This window comes from Wasmannia auropunctata, unplaced genomic scaffold, assembly GCF_000956235.1.
Source record: "Wasmannia auropunctata unplaced genomic scaffold, wasmannia.A_1.0 LD336047.1, whole genome shotgun sequence".
NCBI classification, from domain to species: Eukaryota; Metazoa; Arthropoda; class Insecta; order Hymenoptera; family Formicidae; genus Wasmannia; species Wasmannia auropunctata.
The window spans coordinates 575,055-595,076 of record NW_012026843.1 but is presented as its reverse complement, the minus strand read 5'-3'; the positions used below and the strand labels follow the sequence as shown (position 1 = coordinate 595,076).

The 20,022-nt window shown below is 34.7% G+C and overlaps 1 protein-coding gene across 1 annotated transcript in view; it reads left to right on the top strand.

Moving 5' to 3' along the window:
* Positions 1–274: 274 nt before the first annotated feature.
* LOC105451689 (dynein heavy chain 8, axonemal) overlaps positions 275–20,022 on the top strand; it is a 24,653-nt gene continuing 4,905 nt past the window's right edge. Inside the window, 57 exon segments of the mRNA XM_011692293.1 lie at positions 275–508; positions 886–1,108; positions 1,247–1,398; positions 1,652–1,850; positions 1,940–2,103; positions 2,166–2,342; positions 2,406–2,627; positions 2,829–2,930; positions 3,024–3,170; positions 3,258–3,532; positions 3,605–3,944; positions 4,250–4,476; positions 4,583–5,070; positions 5,150–5,309; positions 5,451–5,659; positions 5,839–5,963; positions 6,074–6,254; positions 6,388–6,725; positions 6,934–7,097; positions 7,218–7,472; positions 7,564–7,804; positions 8,255–8,454; positions 8,534–8,705; positions 8,786–8,931; positions 9,015–9,100; positions 9,103–9,152; positions 9,307–9,537; positions 9,619–9,824; positions 9,927–10,147; positions 10,262–10,547; positions 10,795–10,933; positions 11,085–11,305; positions 11,402–11,585; positions 11,821–11,961; positions 12,045–12,392; positions 12,478–12,664; positions 12,986–13,131; positions 13,235–13,433; positions 13,557–13,675; positions 13,791–14,127; positions 14,207–14,477; positions 14,572–14,772; positions 14,853–15,098; positions 15,334–15,652; positions 15,736–15,962; positions 16,040–16,262; positions 16,346–16,522; positions 16,606–16,773; positions 16,887–17,102; positions 17,322–17,459; positions 17,576–17,872; positions 17,964–18,119; positions 18,189–18,344; positions 18,423–18,558; positions 18,658–18,809; positions 18,893–19,146; positions 19,273–19,701. Of these exon segments, the coding sequence (XP_011690595.1) occupies positions 380–508; positions 886–1,108; positions 1,247–1,398; positions 1,652–1,850; positions 1,940–2,103; positions 2,166–2,342; positions 2,406–2,627; positions 2,829–2,930; positions 3,024–3,170; positions 3,258–3,532; positions 3,605–3,944; positions 4,250–4,476; positions 4,583–5,070; positions 5,150–5,309; positions 5,451–5,659; positions 5,839–5,963; positions 6,074–6,254; positions 6,388–6,725; positions 6,934–7,097; positions 7,218–7,472; positions 7,564–7,804; positions 8,255–8,454; positions 8,534–8,705; positions 8,786–8,931; positions 9,015–9,100; positions 9,103–9,152; positions 9,307–9,537; positions 9,619–9,824; positions 9,927–10,147; positions 10,262–10,547; positions 10,795–10,933; positions 11,085–11,305; positions 11,402–11,585; positions 11,821–11,961; positions 12,045–12,392; positions 12,478–12,664; positions 12,986–13,131; positions 13,235–13,433; positions 13,557–13,675; positions 13,791–14,127; positions 14,207–14,477; positions 14,572–14,772; positions 14,853–15,098; positions 15,334–15,652; positions 15,736–15,962; positions 16,040–16,262; positions 16,346–16,522; positions 16,606–16,773; positions 16,887–17,102; positions 17,322–17,459; positions 17,576–17,872; positions 17,964–18,119; positions 18,189–18,344; positions 18,423–18,558; positions 18,658–18,809; positions 18,893–19,146; positions 19,273–19,701 (11,903 nt within the window). The 5' untranslated portion in view covers positions 275–379.

Sequence of the window (20,022 nt, the reverse complement as noted above, 5' to 3'; positions counted from 1 at the left end):
TTATTATAATTTAAGTCATAAATAATATAAAAATTGACATTTTTATGACATTATTTGGCTTCTATGTTTATTTAGGTGACCGCATATTAGATCTCTCGAGATTTCGTACTTGAGATAATAATCTTAAATATATGATATTCGATTATGAATATATAATTCATAATATTCCCCGCGGCGTATGATAAAATTCACAATACTTTCGGTACACAATAAACTTTTTCTGAAAGAATACTTTACGATGTTCATTTATTTACACTCGTTCCGCCTTACATGCATAATTTCCGACTGAAGAGGAATTGTCAGAATTAGCGTATTCGTAGTTTCCTTCTAGTAAAGTCTTTTATTTATACGTTGATATTCACGACTTCTTCTTACAACAATGGCAAACACGTATTCCGCATCGCGAGATTACAGGAAACCTGCTATTGACCAACGAATCGCTGAGTTAGTGAAAAGGAGGATAGGTACACGGGAAGATCTACCCACGGAAAGTACAAAAGAGCGACTTGTAAATATTTTTGCGGATCTGTAAATACTTTCGCGAACAATTCTATATGTAATATATTACATTTGAAATATTAAGCGTTACGTTTTACAGTAGAATTCTTACCTAACCAAATAAAAAGAAACAATTAGAATATAACAAACATTTTAGAAGTACTTTTTGCTATTGAAAGTTCATTGGAAACGATTAAAATATTAAAAGATTACAAAATTAGAAAAATATAGAAAATGATATTTACATGAATACAATATTTAGATCATTATACACATTACATTTAAATAAAAATGTGAAAAATAATTATCTAATTTTTTCACAAGATAGTATTACATAATTATATAAAAAAGAAATTTGCCCAGCGCATAGGTCTTTTTCTATTTCAGGCAAAATTCAAAGAAATTCGCAATGCCAGACAAGGATTACTAAAGATCACGCATCAACATGTCCTGGAGACGGTGGCATATATTTTGAACACAGACTCCGAGGTCCTGGAACAAGGTATCCTCGACAGAGACGAATACGTGAACGTATTTAGCAGTTTCTTCGCCGAAGGCGGAAGACAAGCGATCGTTGTTTATCTTCAACCTATGAGTCCCCCGACATTTGGTATAACGATGGATATTCTCCTGATCTCTCCTTTCCACGCGCAATTTTAATATAATGTTAACGACGGCGATTACGTCAACAATACATTTTTATGCTACCTCTCTTGCGATACTACACGTAGAATTTACATAATCTCAGAATCCGGGCGATGGACGCCGCAACTTAGCAAAGAACAGCAAGTTATACGCTGCTGCATAACAGATGGTACTACCGAAAAATTCTCAGGCAAATGCGTTATAGTTTATCGATTAAAGTCAAATCTGGAATTTGGAGTCAAACAGTTAGTCGATGTAAGTAAAAAAAAAAAAAAAATTAATACGAATAAATCCAAGCGTCATCTCGAATTATCTCGAGTTTGCGTTCCATTTTCTAAGATACACATTCACAAAATATTGCAAGAATTTAATTTACTTTTATGCACCTTCATAAGATATATATTATAAAAAGTCTATTAGTTTTGAAATTTGCAGTTTACATATTTTCTTCGTTCTTCTTTTTCTTCCCAACCTTTTCCTGCTGCTTTTTATTTTATGTTCCATATAGGAAACATATTATGCATATGCGGAGGTGGATCCTACATCACAAAGCGCGCTGGCAGGAATATCTGATTTAATTTCACGTTTGCATGCACGAACGTTAACTGCTAATACGCAATGGGGAGAATTGTCGAGGAGCGAAGCCGGAGAAAAGATAAAGGACGATTTTATAGGCGATTTTAAAGATTTCTGCGAATTTCTCAGCAGTAAAATAACTTACGATCCGTATTTGTTCCAATTATCACACAAAATCTTCTTTTGATGGGAGACAATATTTCTCCTCTTTTCCCGATAGTGACGAAGATAGATTTGGAAAATATCATATGCTTTCAACTTGATTTGGATTTGTATCAAAAGTGTTTGGCATTACCTGAAAAAATTAAAGAAAGCCTTCGTAAGCCGGACGTTATTGCAGCAACAGAAGCTAATGTCCGAATATGGATGAAGCTGATGGAACGGGTATTACTTTTACCAATTACATCTCTTTTAATAAAATTTCATTTTATAAAGCCATTTTCTAGGCCATCGTTGAAAGCCAACAATTGCGCAGAGAAACCGAAACTGTAGGACCAACTGCGGAACTTGCGTATTGGCGGCGATTGTTCGGTCAATTTTCATCGATAACGAATCACATAAAGTCTTTTTACACGCAAGCATTTATACAATTGTTAACGGAAGCGAAATCAAAACTTATCAGAGTACGAAACTATTAATTCGTATTGTATATCGAATTGAATGTCACTTGAATATTTTATATGTAGGAATGGAAGATATTAGAAGATCATGTTACAACGATGCACATTTTGTCGCATGATAACGTGAAGTATCTGTACGCCTTAGAAAAATTTACGCAACCATTGTACAGATTAGATCCAACGAAAATAGGAGAGTACTTACCCGCGCTCATGTATGCTATAAGGATGATTTATGCTACGTCGCGATTTTTCAACACGAGGAAGATGGTAACAGCTGTATATGTAAAGGTACATTTTCCTAAAATAATTGATTAGGAACTCGAATCACCATTTTAAATTAATAGATATAAATTCTAATCAAAAGTCGATTGATTTTAATCTCTTAATAAAGTTATTTTTAAAAGATTATACATTAAAATGTATAATTATCATGTACTCGTTATGCGATTTATGTAATTTCTATTACATCAATTTATAATTTTTATTTAGATAACAAATCAGATGATATTAGCATGTAAAGCATACTTAACGGAGAATGGAAAATTGAGCATTTGGAACGAATCGAAATGTATTATGATATCTAAAATAAAGGTAAAGACAAAAACGTATGAGAAAATGTTTTCGCCTGTCACATACTGCTATCGCCTTATAAATTAAACCATAGTATCAGCGATTATTTCGCAGGATTGTATCAAGCTTTGTGAGACGTATCATAACTGTTACGACGAGATGTGTAAGAAGGTCGAAGAATCTCCGGACGAAAAACCTTTCGAGGTGTCCGAAATGTATGTTTTCGGAAAGTTTGCCACTTTCAAGACAAGAATAATAAAAGTAAGTAAGTAACAATTAATGTTAAGATATATCACGATACCTACACGGTTACGTTATTATTTTATTCGCGATATATATACGATTTAGATCATGGACATCCTTGAAACGGCACGGATGTACTCCATCCTGCACAGTTCGACTATAGAAGGAATTAATGCATACGCGCAAAAGTATACGGATTATTTTAAAAAGATTTCGTCGCAGAAGTACGATCCCTTGGATCACAGAAAACCGTATTTCGATGCCGATTACGACGAATTCAAAAAGAGCGTGACGGAAACCGACATGGAGCTAAGAACGTTTTTCTTTAACTGCGTTTCTCTCGTGCCAGACATAACGCAGAGTTTATATTTGATAGCTAGGTAGTACTTTAGCAAATTTCTCTTTTAACCGGGCCACGTAAGAATATACTTCATTATATAGTGGTCCCACAGGTTTCAAAAATTGAATCTCAAGCAACTGAGGATTGACAGGAAGTGCCTAGAAATGGTCACGATGTTCGAACAAGAGCTCGAAGATATTCGCGATAGATACAATGAAAATAGATCCGATCCTCCTACGCCGAGAAATATTCCACCCATCGCTTGTAGAATTCTGTGGATCCGGCAATTAAATAGACGCATTGAAGTTCTTATGGATATGTTCAGATCGCACCATAGAGTGATTACGCATGATTCCATGCAGAAATGCATTAAGATATATAATACTCTCGTCAGCGTGTTTATTCATTACGAGTTAATATATTACAAAGCGTGGTACGATTCGGCTAACATTGTAAGTTTCAATTATTATTTAAGCTGATTATGCCGATATTTTTAAAATATTTATTCCCGGAATTAAATAAATACATTTTTTCCATACATGGGAAATAAAATAGATTTAACAATGTAGTATTTTTTAAACTTCTAACAGAGTTCAAAATTGTGATGTAAAAATAAAAAATAAAACCGCTCAATTTGTAGTTTATTTTTTTTTATTTTTATGAAAAAAGTTTTTTTCGTAAAAATTTTGAATCTCGCAGAATTTGCTCATGTATGTACATTCTAAAATGATTGAGAAATATAGTTTTCAATTGCTAGGTTCGTCTGGCATTGTCATCCCCCTTACTTGTGCGTCATCCAAAGACAAATAAGTACTGTCTAAATTTCGATTCTTACATTTATGAAGTAATACGAGAATCCGAGCATATGTCCAAGTTTGAATTAGAAGTGCCGGATTTTATACAAATGTTAATCTTTTGCAAAGAAAAGATCTTTTTATCCTGCGAAAGAGTGAAGAAATTGCTTAAGAAGAACGATGAGCTTAGGTATACAATAAATTTCACACTTGATAATCATCGATTAAAATTTCTGCATACGTATATATATATATATATATTTATATTTATTTATTTATTTTATTTGTGTGTGTAGACGATCTATTCCGATCTTGTTTCTAAACCTAATGAAAATAGCACTCGTCAATCTTGAAATTGCTTTTCAACCCTGCGTATCGGTAATTACATGGTCCTCGTTAAAAATTTCTAACGCATGCGCTAAAATAGAAGAAGAGTTAAATAATGCGCAGATATTCGTCAAGGAGATAGTGGACATGAAGGAAGCGAGAGTGGATGAAGTGTTTGAGTCTATTGCGGAAACAACGTTACTAAAACTGGACGAATATCCGAAAAGTCCGGAACAACTTTTAGCCGATAATATAGCTTTCACAGACAAGATGGCGATTGACTTGGAAATCAAATCTGCGGCGGCAGAGAAGACCGTTATCACGATTATCAATAAATTTATGGATCTTATAACCGATCCTACCGTGCAAGATATTAAATACAAGTGGATGGATCTCGAAAAAATGCACAGACAATGCGTATCCGAAAGCAAATTGATACAGGCGCCATTCGAGCCGGGTATTGTATTCTTCAAAGAGTAATTATAATTTTACATTATATTTTGAGTTACGATTAGTAACTGACTTATTAAATACAGGCTTCGGTCACATCGAAAGAACACACAAAGTTAAGATAAATCAAGTGCATAATGATTGCATAGAACTGTTTGCGTGTTACAATAATAAATTAATAGAAGCTTTAGTAAAATGTACTAAAAATTCTTTAGACTTGTTAAAGAAGAAAGCAACCATTATGAGGTATCTTAATGCGCGCATGTATACATATTTATAATTTATACGTATTATATTTTTCATTATTTTATTTCAAATGTATAAATATAATAAGAACGAGAAAATATAAATTAGTATAAATAAATTAACGTATGAATTCTGCTTCAGTGTGTTAGTCAAAGATGTTGCAATAGAACAAGAAATTCCAATCATGCTGACATATTTTGTTTTACAAATACCGAATATTATAATTATCCCACCAATAGAAGAATTGCAAAATCATTTTGCCAAAGTTATAACAAGAATTATAGAAACGCACAAGAAGGTCGTTATGTGGGGACATCGATATTCTACAAATGGACGAGTTAAATCGCTTGGTATACTGGAACTAATAATAATAACAAATATATAATAGAATTTATATATTTCTTTATTCATATTATGAAATTTTTCAGATAAAAATTGTTATATTACTGTTATTATATTATCATTATAGAAGATAGTAAATTTATATAATGTACATATTTGAAATTTATTATTTGCTTATGTCATCCAGGTAAAGAAGACGTGTCCGATACTTATTTTCAAAACGTGTCTGATCACAAAGATATAATCCGCAGTTCAATGAGTCTACAAGGCTTAATATTAATGTTGAGAGATGACATCTTCAAAGTTGGCAACGTATATAATATAAAAATTATTATTATATATTTAGTTCAATTTATGTTTATACAGCAGTATCGTATTTATATAGTAATTTATATTAATACAATCACTTATTTCTATGCTAGTCATATTTACGATATTCCTACATATGGGCAGAAAATAGAAATGAGATTATACAAGCGTTTACTGACTCCAAACCTTTCGTACATGAAATTAAAGAGAAGTTTATAGAATACGAAAATTTAATGACAGAAATAAAAAATTTGCCTGACTGGCATATACTTGGCCCTCTTCAAATTAATACAGGTGCGCAAAAATAAAGTAATTAGCTACAATTATTACTTTTAGTAATAATATTTTACGTATACTTAATTGATTATAGTAATTTTGATTTAGATTAAAAAAAGCTTTTTCAAAAATTTCATAATTCCTATTTTAGATAAATTAAAATTAGCATTCCTTGTCGAAGCAAATGCATGGAAAAAAACGTTGGGTGTCATGTTATCAAATAAATACAAAGAAAAATTGCTAAAAATAATGGATTATATTTTGGAAAAGAATAAAGTTCTATCCAGGCATATCAAAGATTTAGAGGACGTTAGAGTTGCGATGAAATGCTTGGGAGAAATACGAGATGATTTCGTATCAATAGATATGGAACTAATTTTAATTGAAGAGACTTATACATTAATGGGAAAATTTAACATCGATATATTGAAAGAAGATCAAGATATAGTAGATGGATTGAGATATAATTTTAGCAGCCTGCTCAATACGGTAATTTGTTCTTATTTCAATTCATTTCGTATTGATATATTTTAATAATTATATTTAATATTATAATTACTTTTATTATTGATGCTTTAATAATTATATTTAACTTCTTTTTACTTAATTTTATATATATGTATATATGTTAATAATTGTGTTTTAAAATAATCTTTTTCATTTTGCTCTACGATAAGTAATATCTATATTTTTATAGGCGAAGCACGTTCAAGCTGTTATATGTGAGATGCAAGAGCCATTGAAAAAGGAACTTACTGACGGAGGTGCAATTCTTAAAAAGAAGGTAGCTCAATTTGACATTGATTTTGAACTCAATGGCCCAATGGTTGAAGGAATACCCGCAAAAGAAGCCAGTGAACGGTAATGTTTCATCTTGTATTTTCTGCAAAATTGCATGTACCAATTAATTTTAGTAAAATAATTTTTTAATTTAAATAAACAGCGTATTAATATCATTTTTTACATTGTCTGTGTTTTAAGACTTATCCTATTCCAAGCGCGTTTTGAAGAACAGTGGGAAAGATACGAGACTTACAGCACTGGCGAAAGCTTATTCGGCATAGAAGTAACGGAGTACCCAGCTCTACAACAGAGAAAAAGAGAAATTAATTTATTGCAAAAGTTATACACGTTGTATTTGCAAGTTATGCGCACCATTGACAGCTATTATGATATCCCATGGTCCGAAATTGATATCGAGTCAATTATAGCTGAATTGGCCGACTTCCAAAACAAGTAAATACACGCTGACTTACATTTAAGAGGATTTTATTATATGATATTTTATTAAATTCTTGTAATAATACTGTGCTATATATCATTTTAGATGTCGAAGATTACCTAAAGCTATGAGAGAATGGCCCGCGTATGTTGATCTAAAGAAGAAGATTGATGATTTTAATGAAATGTGCCCGCTGTTAGAAATGATGGCTAATAAAGCCATGAAAGACAGACATTGGAAGAAACTGTCGAAACTCTGTCACTACTTCTTCGACGTAGAATCTGAAAGGTTTACCTTGGCAAACGTTATGCAGGCACCTTTGTTGAAATATAAAGATGATGTAGAGGTATGCTTAATTAGGCTGGAAAATAATGCTTTCAATTTAGTATTTCTCAATATATATATATATATATATATAGGGCATTCTTTGTCAAGTGAGCCACTCCTTTGCCCACTTCAATTTTTGAGATAAAATACTTCAAAAGGTCTTAAAATTTTCATTGAAATGTCTGTCGTTGAAATTTTTTTGATGCTGTATGGTCTTTTTAAAAATTCAAGATGGCAGATCCAGAATCGCAACTAGAATGGACTGTCGTCAAAATTTTTTGGAACAAACTTTAATTACTGAAAATTTTAAGACCTTTTGAAATATTTTATCTCAAAAATTGAAGTGGGCAGGGGTGACCTGCTTGACAGAGAATGCTTCATATATATCTTTTTTAACAAAATAATGTATTACAATAAATTATAATAAAATACAAAAATTATATATACTCACAAACATTATACATTACAGGACATATGTATTAGTGCAGTGAAGGAACAAGATATCGAGTTTAAATTGAAGCAGGTAATTGCAGATTGGGCGGTTATAAATCTGCAATTTGCTCCCTTCAAGCAGAGAGGCGAACTGATGCTGAAAGGCAACGAAACGGCTGAAATAATAGCGCTATTGGAAGACAGTTTAATGATCATAAGCTCTTTGCTCGCAAATCGGTACGTTATATACACATCTCTAAATCCGAAATTATTAGATTTTATAATACATACTACATTCATATTCAACGTTACGCAGTTATAACGTACCGTTTAAGAAAGAGATTCAGTTGTGGCAGACCAAGCTTAGCAATACGTCGGAAATATTGGCGAAATGGTTAACCGTGCAAAATCTGTGGGCTTATCTGGAAGCAGTATTTATTGGCGGCGACATATCGAAGCAACTGCCTACTGAAGCAAAACGCTTTAACGTACTTCACGAAAAATCTCGCGATGGAATTATCGATAATATTAAGAATAATATTAAAAACTTGTGTCATTGTCGTTTTAGACTATCGATAAGGCTTGGGTTAAGCTTATGCTTCGCGCTCACGAAAAATTAAATGCGGTGGAAACGTGTACGGGGGATGAAACGATGAGCCAGTTCTTACCACATTTACTGGAGCAGCTAGAATCGTGCCAGAAATCTCTTAGCGGGTATACTTACACATATTACTGGCAAAATATAGCAACTGCTCGCAGATTGTCAGAATCTAATCTGCAAAATTATATTAATACAGCTATCTGGAAACTAAGAGAGTTATTTTTCCGAGATTCTGCTTTATATCGGATCCTACTTTGCTGGAGATACTTGGGCAAGCAGAAGACGGCACACGATACAGAATTATCTTGATGGATTTTTCGATAATATAGCAAAAGTAATGAGATTCACGATGAGATAAAATTGCGATAATAAGATTGTTACAAAAATGTAGCAATTCTACCATGCATTACAAAGATAATTGCTCCTATATATTAAGTCTCTTCTATACTGGTTTTTATATTCACGAGCTTAATATCTCTCGTATACAGCTAAAGTTCTCCGAAAAGGAATACGATAAAATTATAGCGATGCATTCACGTGAAGGCGAACAAATAGCGCTGGAAAAAGAAGTCGCGTGTACAGGAGGCGTGGAGAACTGGCTAAACGTTCTGTTAACAGTCCACCAGCAGTCCGTCGGCGCCGTGATTTCGCTAGGGCTGCAATCACTTCACACACCCGAATTTGACATTTTGTTATTGATAGAAAATTCTGTTTTGCAAGTAAGATGATGCGCATACGAAGCCCGTGACGAATTCAACGGACGGAAATTCGTCAATTCGAAACATTCGCTCTCTCCGCAGGTGGGTCTATTAGCATTACAAGTTTTATGGACGCGATTTTCCGAGATAGCGATCACGACAGCCAAACGTGACAGAACGATAATGAAAAGGACCAATCAATGGTTCCTTGACTTGCTAAACAATCTTATAGAAGTAACCGTCAAGGATCTTACAAAGTATGCCAGAATAAAGTACGAATGCTTAATAACGATACACGTGCATCAAAGGTACCGGAATAAAGAATTTCATTTTTCTGTATAATTATATCATAATTGTCAAATGCAACAAAGACTGTAAAAAATAAGTCGCATTTATAAATTTTTTTTTAGAGATATATTTGACGAATTATGCCGTCTCCGAATTCGTAGTATACTTGATTTTGAGTGGTTGAAGCAGTGTCGGTTCTACTACGATGACGAATCGGAGGAAGTCCCAATCAAGATAACCGACGTGCAATTCGTTTATCAAAATGAATTCTTAGGCTGTACAGATCGACTTGCAATTACGCCGCTTACGGACAGGTGTTACATAACACTAGCACAGGCCGTGGGTATGATGCTTGTACTAAAGAAAAAAAAATAACGTGTAAAATAGTGTTCAAAATAATATATACCAATATTTGCGTCACGTCACTTACTACCGTCCCTTGCAAATATTTTTTTAGGAATGAATTTTGGCGGAGCACCCGCGGGTCCTGCCGGCACGGGTAAAACAGAGACGACGAAAGACATGGGGAAAGCACTGGGAAAATACGTCGTTGTTTTTAATTGCTCCGACCAAATGGATTTCCGAGGCTTAGGCAGAATATTTAAAGGACTAGCGCAATCCGGCAGCTGGGGATGCTTTGACGAATTTAATCGAATTGATCTACCGGTGTTATCCGTTGCCGCACAGCAAATAGCAATCGTGCTCAATGCACGAAAGGAGCGAAAGACAACATTCTTGTTCAGGTACACGAAAGAAGAGAAATGGATAACTACTTATTACAAAATTATTTAATTAATTTATTATAAAAGTAAATTTTTTGTTTTATATTTAAAATTTTACATTTTCACAAAATAAAGCTTTATATCGGTTCTTTTTTATTTTCTCGGTTTTACTAATTATCTTTAACAAATATTAATTTATTAAATAGTTTTTGATTTTATAATAAATTATATTAACTTTAGCAAACGAATACACACGCTTTATTTGCAGTGATGGCGAAACGTATAAACTCAATTACGAGTTTGGAATATTTATTACAATGAATCCCGGGTATGCGGGTCGACAAGAATTGCCGGAAAATTTGAAAATACAGTTCAGAAGTGTGGCAATGATGGTTCCTGACAGACAGGTACGTAAAAATATTATTATCCTCTTTCATATGTGTTAAAATGTAAAAACTGTATGCACCTATAATAAATAATAGGTACAATTAAAATTTCTCTCATAAATTATAAAATTTAATTTACCGTACATAAATTTAATTAATTCCACTTGCTTAGATCATAATGCGAGTAAAACTCGCGGCGTGTGGCTTCAAAGAGAACGTGTTATTAGCGCGAAAATTCTTCATATTGTACAAATTGTGCGAGGAGCAGCTCAGCAAACAGGTACATTACGATTTTGGATTAAGAAACATCTTGTCGTGCTTACGCACACTTGGCGCTCAGAAACGCGCGCATCCTACCGATTCCGAGGAAACCACGCTTATGAGAGTACTACGGTAAGTGCGTGCTATCAATTAATTGTAATGTATTTCGTTCTAAGAATTAAGTTATCCAAATATAGAAATAATTTAAATGTGCGTTAATTTTCTTAGCGATATGAATTTATCGAAATTAGTGGATGAAGACGAGCCTCTTTTCATGTCGCTTATTGAAGATATGTTTCCGGGTATAAAGTTAACAACGCAGACTTATAGAGAATTACAGAAAGCAATAGCTAACGCCACTGTCGCCCTTGGCATAATAAATCACAGTGAATGGAACTTGAAAACTGTTCAGGTACTTTTGATATGTTTTATCATTTATTTATCCCTTTATTTTATATTCTTTTCCGTTTGGTTCTATTTGAAATTTTTTTGGGGCAAATATCTGTGTTTTTTTAAACAGTTGTTTTGCGTAAATAATTCAAAAAGTTTCTTTCTAATTGCTTTTTAAGGGTTTAAATTACACGCAGAATTAACATATAAGTTAAACATTATTGAGAAAAAAATCATGATATGTTGGTGACTTGTAGTTATACGAGACATCGCTCGTTCGCCATGGTTTGATGGTTCTTGGACCAACAGGATCTGGTAAAACGCGATGCATGTGGGCGCTAATGAGGGCCCTAACAGAGATGGGTATACCGCATAAGGAAATTAGAATGAATCCAAAAGTCAGTATTTATCAATGATAATTCTTCATTTTATCAGATATATCGATACAGATATAATTTTTTTCTTTAAAAAATCTGAATAGGCGATAACTGCGTCTCAAATGTTTGGGAGACTCGACGTTGCGACGAACGATTGGACAGACGGTATATTCTCCATTATATGGCGAAGGTCCACGCAGACGAAGAAGACGGAAAATTTATGGATGGTATTAGACGGTCCCGTCGACGCAGTATGGATTGAAAATTTAAATTCTGTTCTGGACGACAATAAAACGTTAACACTGGCAAATGGCGATCGCATTATAATGGCGCCAAATACTAAATTAGTGTTCGAACCTGACAATGTGGATAATGCGTCCCCGGCGACTATATCGCGTATGGGAATGGTATTCGTCAGTGCCTCTGTGCTAAAATGGGATTCAATTTTAGAGGTAATATGGATCCTGGGGTTTTGTAATAATGAGATATTTCCTGCGGTAGCCTATTGTGATGTTGCAGTATATACTTTTAATACAGGGTTGGCTTAGAAAATGTTCCAGTAACCAGACTCTGTTGCGATCGTTATTTTATAAAATATACGAAGATGCCCACACATTCGTTCAAACAAAACTTCAAACTAAAATGGTGCTTTTGGAAGCGCTTTATATACGGCAGTGTATTGACTTATTGGAAGGTTTAAATGTCAGAAATATTGATCCAACTAGTAAATATTCCCTTTTATATTCAAACAATTTTTCGTTTACTTTCAAATATTTAGTCATTCGACATGACTGTATAATATTAACATTATAAAGAAAGCACTTTTTAAAAATATATCTATTTTTAATTTTCTTTTTTCAATTATTCTTATAATTAAGTAATTTTACCTTTTTTATTTTCTAATATGTTATAATTATATTATTTGTATTTGTAAAATTTTGACAATTTAACATAAAATAAATTAAATAGATTTATTTCATCATTAGATTTTAAGTTTTAATTTTAAAATACTTGTCAAATATTTCATCAAACTTGTAATTTCTAGAAACATTAACTGATCATCATGTTGAGAAGCTTTTTCTATTTTCTCTTATGTGGAGCTTGGGGGCAATGTTAGAATTAGATGGACGATTTGCATTACAGGAATATCTTGTGAAGCATGAATCGCATTGTAATTGGCCGAAGTATACAGTTCGTATATGATATAATTTAATACGTTATTTAATCAACTATCAATGCAATGTGTGTGTATCATTATTAATATTTTTTCATCTCATAAATATTCGATTGATAGGAAGATGAAACTATTTTTGAGAATCTAGTATCAGACGATGGAAAATGGATACATTGGAGTAAAATGGTGCCAAAATTTGAATATCCCTCAGATCGTGTTTTAGAATATCACACTATTCTCGTTCCTAATGTCGATAATACCAGAACATTATATTTAATTGATATTATAGCGGGGCAGGAAAAAGCAGTACTTTTAATAGGTAAGGCGTGCGCGTAGTATAATTTCAATAATCGGCTTTATTTAGAAAGTGTTCAACAAATTGGTTAAACCTGTAACGTTATTCTAGTCATTAATTACATTATGTGAATTAATTATACAATAGGGGAAGCCGGTACTGCAAAAAGCGTAATGATGAAAAGCTACATGTCTAAGCACGATCCCGAACATCATTTGAACAAGTTTTTTAATTTTTCTTCAGCGTCCACGCCCAATATGGTTCAGGTAATAACTCAGAGCGTCATAAAATTCTATAGTAAATAAATATTTTATATTTAAACTTTTAATTGCGATGGGGTGTTTTGAATTACTTTATCGTGTGAATTATCGCTTTCTTCAGCGTGTATTCGAGAGCTACGTGGAGAAGCGAGTCGGCAGCACTTACGGTCCGCCCGGCGGACGGAAAATGACCATATTTATCGACGATATAAATATGCCGGCCATAAACGAATGGGGCGATCAAATTACAAATGAGATCGTACGTCAATTAATGGAGTACAAAGGGTTCTACTCCCTGGACAAGCCGGGTGACTTTTGCACTATGCAAGATATTATGTTACTTGCCGCGATGCGTCATCCGGGTGGAGGACGAAATGACATTCCACCGCGACTGAAGCGGCAGTTCAATATTTTTAATTGCACATTACCGTCCAATAAATCCATAGATACAATTTTCAGTAAGGACGCTAATGATCGCTCGTTTTAGTAAACACGCGCGACGAACATGATTTATGCAATGTGAATTTAAAATTACAGGTGTTATTGGCCAAGGCTACTTTTGCACTACGAGATTCTCCGAAATCATCGTTAATTTCTTGCCAAAGCTCGTGCCGTTGACTCGATTATTATGGCAGCTAACAAAAGCGAAGATGTTACCGACCCCAGCCAAGTTCCATTACGTTTTCAACTTGCGTGATCTCTCACGTATTTGGGAGGGAATACTAAGAATAGAGAGAGCCGAGTGTGAATCTATAACGACACTGCTGAAATTATGGGAGCACGAATGCACGCGTGCGATAGCGGATCGGTTCGTTCTTTCTTGTTATTAATATAAAATGAAGATATTTTTTTCCTTGATTTGTATGTGTGCAGGGTTTAAACGTGTAATAAATCATTCGCAGTTTCATCACTGCCGCCGATAAAGAATGGTTTCAAAATACATTGCGGCGGACCGCGGAGAAGATGTTGGGTCCAGATTATCAATATTATTCCCCAGTTGAGACGTATTTCGTTGACTTTTTGCGCGAACCACCGGAACCGACAGGCGACGAGCCGGAAGATTTCATATTAGAGGCACCAAAGATTTATGAGGAGATCCCGAGGTACATTGACTCGAATTTTTTAATTTGATACGATGGATCTAAAAACAGGCAGCAGTTACATATTTTTATGTCACTCGTAGTTACGACGTCGTTATCGCGAAAGTTCAGCAAAATATGGAGCAATTTAATGAATACATACGCGGCATGCGTCTTGATCTGGTCTTTTTCCACGACGCTCTGGTGCACTTGATACGAATATCGAGAATACTTGGAGTTCCCAGAGGTAACGCGTTGCTGGTCGGTATAGGGGGATCCGGCAAGCAGAGCCTGACGCGGCTGGCATCCTTCATCGCAGGATTTAACTTCTTTCAAATAACGTTATCCAGGCAAGTGTCAAGATCTCACCGAGCGTTTAAATGTCCCAGCGGAGTAGAAGTTGCAAAACACGAGATATTGAAGAAAATAATTTAATTCAATTGTAATTTAAGACAAAATTTAATTTAATTTTAAATTTTGTTTTCGCCATTCGTTGGAGGCAAAATACTTTATCTTATGATTTTTGTGGATATGTGATTGAAAAAATGTGGAAAAAAAATCATATGTGTACAATTGTGTTCTCAGAATTTATAATGTAGCCAGCTTGATGGACGACTTGCGAAAATTGTATCGCACCGCTGTCATTGACGGCAAAGGTCTCACTTTCATTTTCACCGACAACGAGGTGAAAGATGAAGCATTCTTAGAATATATAAACAACATATTAAGCGTCGGCGAAGTGGCCAATCTTTTTCCGAAGGATGAGTTAGACGACATTTTAACAGCTGTCACGCCGCTGATGAAAAAGGCCGATCCCCGACGACCGCCTACGCAAGATAATCTTTACGATTACTTCATATCGCGAGCGAGAAATAATCTGCATATAGTCCTATGCTTTTCACCAGTGAGCTTCGTTACTGTTAACGATATTTGCACTTATTCCTTTCGCTGTTAATTGGATTATAAAGTTAATAATTATTTATACAGATCAGCGGAAAGTTTAGATCCCGGACACTGAAATTCCCTGGCCTTATATCTGGCTGCACGATGAATTGGTTTTCGCGATGGCCGAGGGACGCACTATACGCGGTCGGCGAACACTTCCTTGAAACATATAAAGTTATATGTAGTCCGGAAGTAAAACAACAACTAATGCAAGTTGTGGGCGATATTCAAGACGACGTGAATGATACATGTTCAGAATACTTCGACAGGTTCACTTTTCTATTCTTTCACTAGCATTTTTGCTCGTTTGCGTGTAAATAACCGGTGCTAATTTCAACAAATACAGGTTCCGACGTCAAGTATACGTGACTCCGAGATCATTTTTAACGTTTCTCGACAGTTACAAAATATTTTACAAGCAACGTTTGGACAGCATTAATACACTTGCCTCTCGTATGGGCAGCGGTTTGAATACATTAATTGACGCTGCGGCGCAGGTTGATGTGTTGCGACACGAATTGGAAAAAAATCGAGAGGAGATTGCAGCAAAAAATGTTCAAGTGGAGGCGGTGAGCAATATATTTTAGTAAAATGTCAATTTCATGAGAGATTCCGATCCTATTTCGTATGTAACAACGTAATACGTATTTAGATTCTTGTTACTGTGAATGAGAAAAAGAGAGAAGCTGAGGGTGTGAAAGCAAAAGTGCAAGTGTCGAAAGATGAAGCGGAAGCGATTTTGAAAGTGATAGCGACAGACAAGGGGGTGGCAGAACAGAAGTTGGAAGCTGCGGAGCCCGCCTTGTTAGAAGCCGAAGCCGCGTTACTGGTGCCGCGACCGATAATTGATTATTATTTATGTCATGTGTTCGCGTAAACGTTCATTCACAGCAATACACACATATTTTTCAGACCATAAAAGCAGCAGACATCGCTACCGTTCGTAAATTGGCTAAACCACCGTATTTAATTACGCTCATAATGGATTGCGTTCTGATTCTATTCGGACGGAAATTGGAACCGGTCAAACCGGATTACGAACATCAATTTCTAACACCTTCGTGGTCAGAATCGTTAAAGGTGAGTCCTATTGTACATTAATTTTTATGTTAATGGAAAATGTAGAAAAAATCATTTTAACCTTATCTTAAGTTAAACGCAAGATATTATTTGTGCATGCTATTATCTTGCAGGTCCTGGCTGATACCAGATTTTTATATAATTTACAAAATTTTCCAAAGGATAATATTAACGCTGAAACCGTTGATTTAATGCTGCCGTATTTAAACTACTACATGTACACTTACGAAGCTGCGAAGCAAGCCTGCGGAAATGTTGCGGGTCTCATACAGTGGACCATCTCCATGGTCGCTTTTTATGAAATAAATAAAGATGTGCTGCCTTTGAAGGTATTCCCTATTAATAAACATTGTTGCTGAAAGAGAGCAGCTGAGAGCTGCATGTCATTCCATGGCTCGTAGGGAAAAATATCCATAGCTCCATATCTAATCACATAACGTCATTTTTATTTCTCAATTTTTAAGCTGCGAAATAACGTCGTCCATTTTTGTTACAAAAATATATATGGCGTTAAGAAATGTGCATAATAAGAAAGGATCACTTTGCAGGCAAATCTTGTTGTACAAGAAAATAAGTACGAAAATGCCAACAAAAATTTAGTCGAGGCGGAAGAATTACTGAAAGAAAAAGACGACGCTTTAAAGATAGTGCAAAATGAATTCGATGGCATGATGCAAGAACGACAAGTATGATAATAAATCATGATAGAATATACCTTACAAAAAATATACTCGGTATTTGAATGAAAGTTAAATTGAAATTAGATAGTTACGTAACATGTATGTTTTATACTTTTTATTAGAAAATTGTCGACCAAGCTGCGGTTTGTCAAGCAAAAATGGATACCGCCACCGCTATGATTGAAGGATTATCTGGAGAAAAAATAAGATGGACCGAGCAAGTGACTGTATTCAAATCAGAAATAGACCGTCTCGTTGGAGATGCGTTGGTGTTAACCGGGTTTCTTTCTTATTGCGGGCCATTTAATCAAGAATTCCGACTTCTCTTGCAACGGAAATGGTTCGACTTTATACTAGACAGAAAAATCCCAATTTCTGTTAACATAAACATTGTTAATGTATTGACAGACATAGCTACGGTAAAATTATTAACAAATTAATATACGGCATGTGAAAGATAAAAAGAAATTAAAACTCGTAATAAGCGAATAAATGTCCAATTTATTGTAGATTGGTGATTGGAGCTTGCAAGGTCTGCCAACGGATGAATTATCGGTTCAAAATGGTATAATTGTAACGAAAGCAACGAGATACCCTCTATTGATTGATCCGCAATTGCAAGGCAAAACGTGGATTAAAAATAAAGAGAAAGAGTTTGATTTACAGGTACGATAATAGAGCAAAATGTGGAATGCAAGAAGTTTGATTTAACATTTCCTAATATATTTCCTTCAGGTAACGTGGTTCACGCACAAATACTTTAGAAATCATCTAGAGGATTCCGTATCGATAGGACGACCATTATTGATTCAGAATGTGGGGGAAGAAATAGATCCAGTGCTAGACAATTTGCTGGAAAAGAATTTTATAAAAATAGGGACCTCCCTTAAGGTAAAAAAAAATGATAAAGATCTTATAGATCGTAATTTTTTTGCGTAATTTTATATTTCGTGTAATTTACTGTTGCAGGTCAAATTAGGCGACAAAGAAGTGGATATTAGTAAAGATTTCAGACTTTATATCACGACGAAGTTACCAAATCCTTTTTACACTCCAGAAATATTCGCCCACACATCTATAATCGATTTTACTGTTACGATGAAAGGTAAAAGTGTATTCTATTATTGCAGGGTATTTATGAATGTACTCATAAAAGCATCTTTTTTATTACAATTTTGCTCAATCCATATTGTGCCTCTCACAGGTCTGGAGGATCAATTATTAGGAAGAGTCATTTTAACAGAGAAGAAGGAACTGGAGACAGAAAAAACGCAATTGATTGCCGACGTAGCCGCAAATAATAGAAAGATTAAAGAATTAGAAAATAATCTTTTGCACAAATTGGGAACAGTGCAAGTGTGTATATTTACTTTAGAGCGCAAATTAAATAACTCTGAAATACAATTAATAATATCTTCTGTGTAATATTTCGTTTAAAGGGCCCTTTGATAGAAGACGTTGAATTAATGTCGGTATTAAATACCACGAAGCAAACAGCGGCGGATATAAATAGGAAGCTGAGTATCGCGAAAGATACGGAGTTAAAAATCGATGTAGCACGTGAAGAATTTCGACCGGTTGCAACGCGCGGTAGCGTTTTGTACTTCCTGATATGTGACATGCCGCATGTCAATTGCATGTACCAAACGTCCCTCGTTCAATTCTTAGAACGATTTGATATCTCAATGGCTAGGTAAATATAGACACTTTTCGTGCAACGCAAGCGACTTGCGTTGTGCTGCGACAGATGTTCCTAACGTTGTAAATAGAGATTCTATTCTGCGGAGTAACGTGTACTAAATCCGTGACTCTTGACCAGATCCGAGAAGAGCCCAGTCAATCAGAGAAGAATAAATTACATCATCGAATTTCTGACTTACGATATATTTAAGTACAAAGCACGCGGGCTCTACGAGATACACAAGTACATGTTCATTCTGTTGATGACGCTAAAGATCGATCTGCAACGCAACAGCATCACGCACGAGGAGTTTCAGTATTTTATTAAAGGCGGCGCGGCGCTGGACCTAAAAGCGGTCGAGCCGAAACCTTGTAGATGGATCACGGATGTAACGTGGCTTAATCTAGTCGCGCTGTCGAAATTACGACAATTTCAGTATATCGTGTCTCAAGTACCCGCTTCCGAGAAAGCTTGGAAATCTTGGTTCGACAAAGATGCACCAGAGGAGGAAGTTATACCAGATGGTTACAACACGTTGGATACGTTCCGTCGATTGCTGCTGATAAGGTAATCTTCGAGTAAGATAATTTTCACAGAGAAAGAGAGAGAGAGAGAGTTAAAAAATTTAAGGGGTTACACCACCTTGAGCGCCTAAAAATCATAGGTAACTTTGGGAATTTTTTTTAGGAAAACAATAAAAGTAATACAAAATTCGTTTTAAGGCTTTAATAATACATGTCTTTAGAAGTAAAAAATATTTTTTTCATTAATTTTTTTAATAAAATGACGACGCTGAAGCCATTTTATTAAACGTCGTTTTTGTAGCCGCTGTCAAATCGGCGTTGCGGGGATCTGTCATTCGATTGAACCTGGAGCAATAAACCAAAA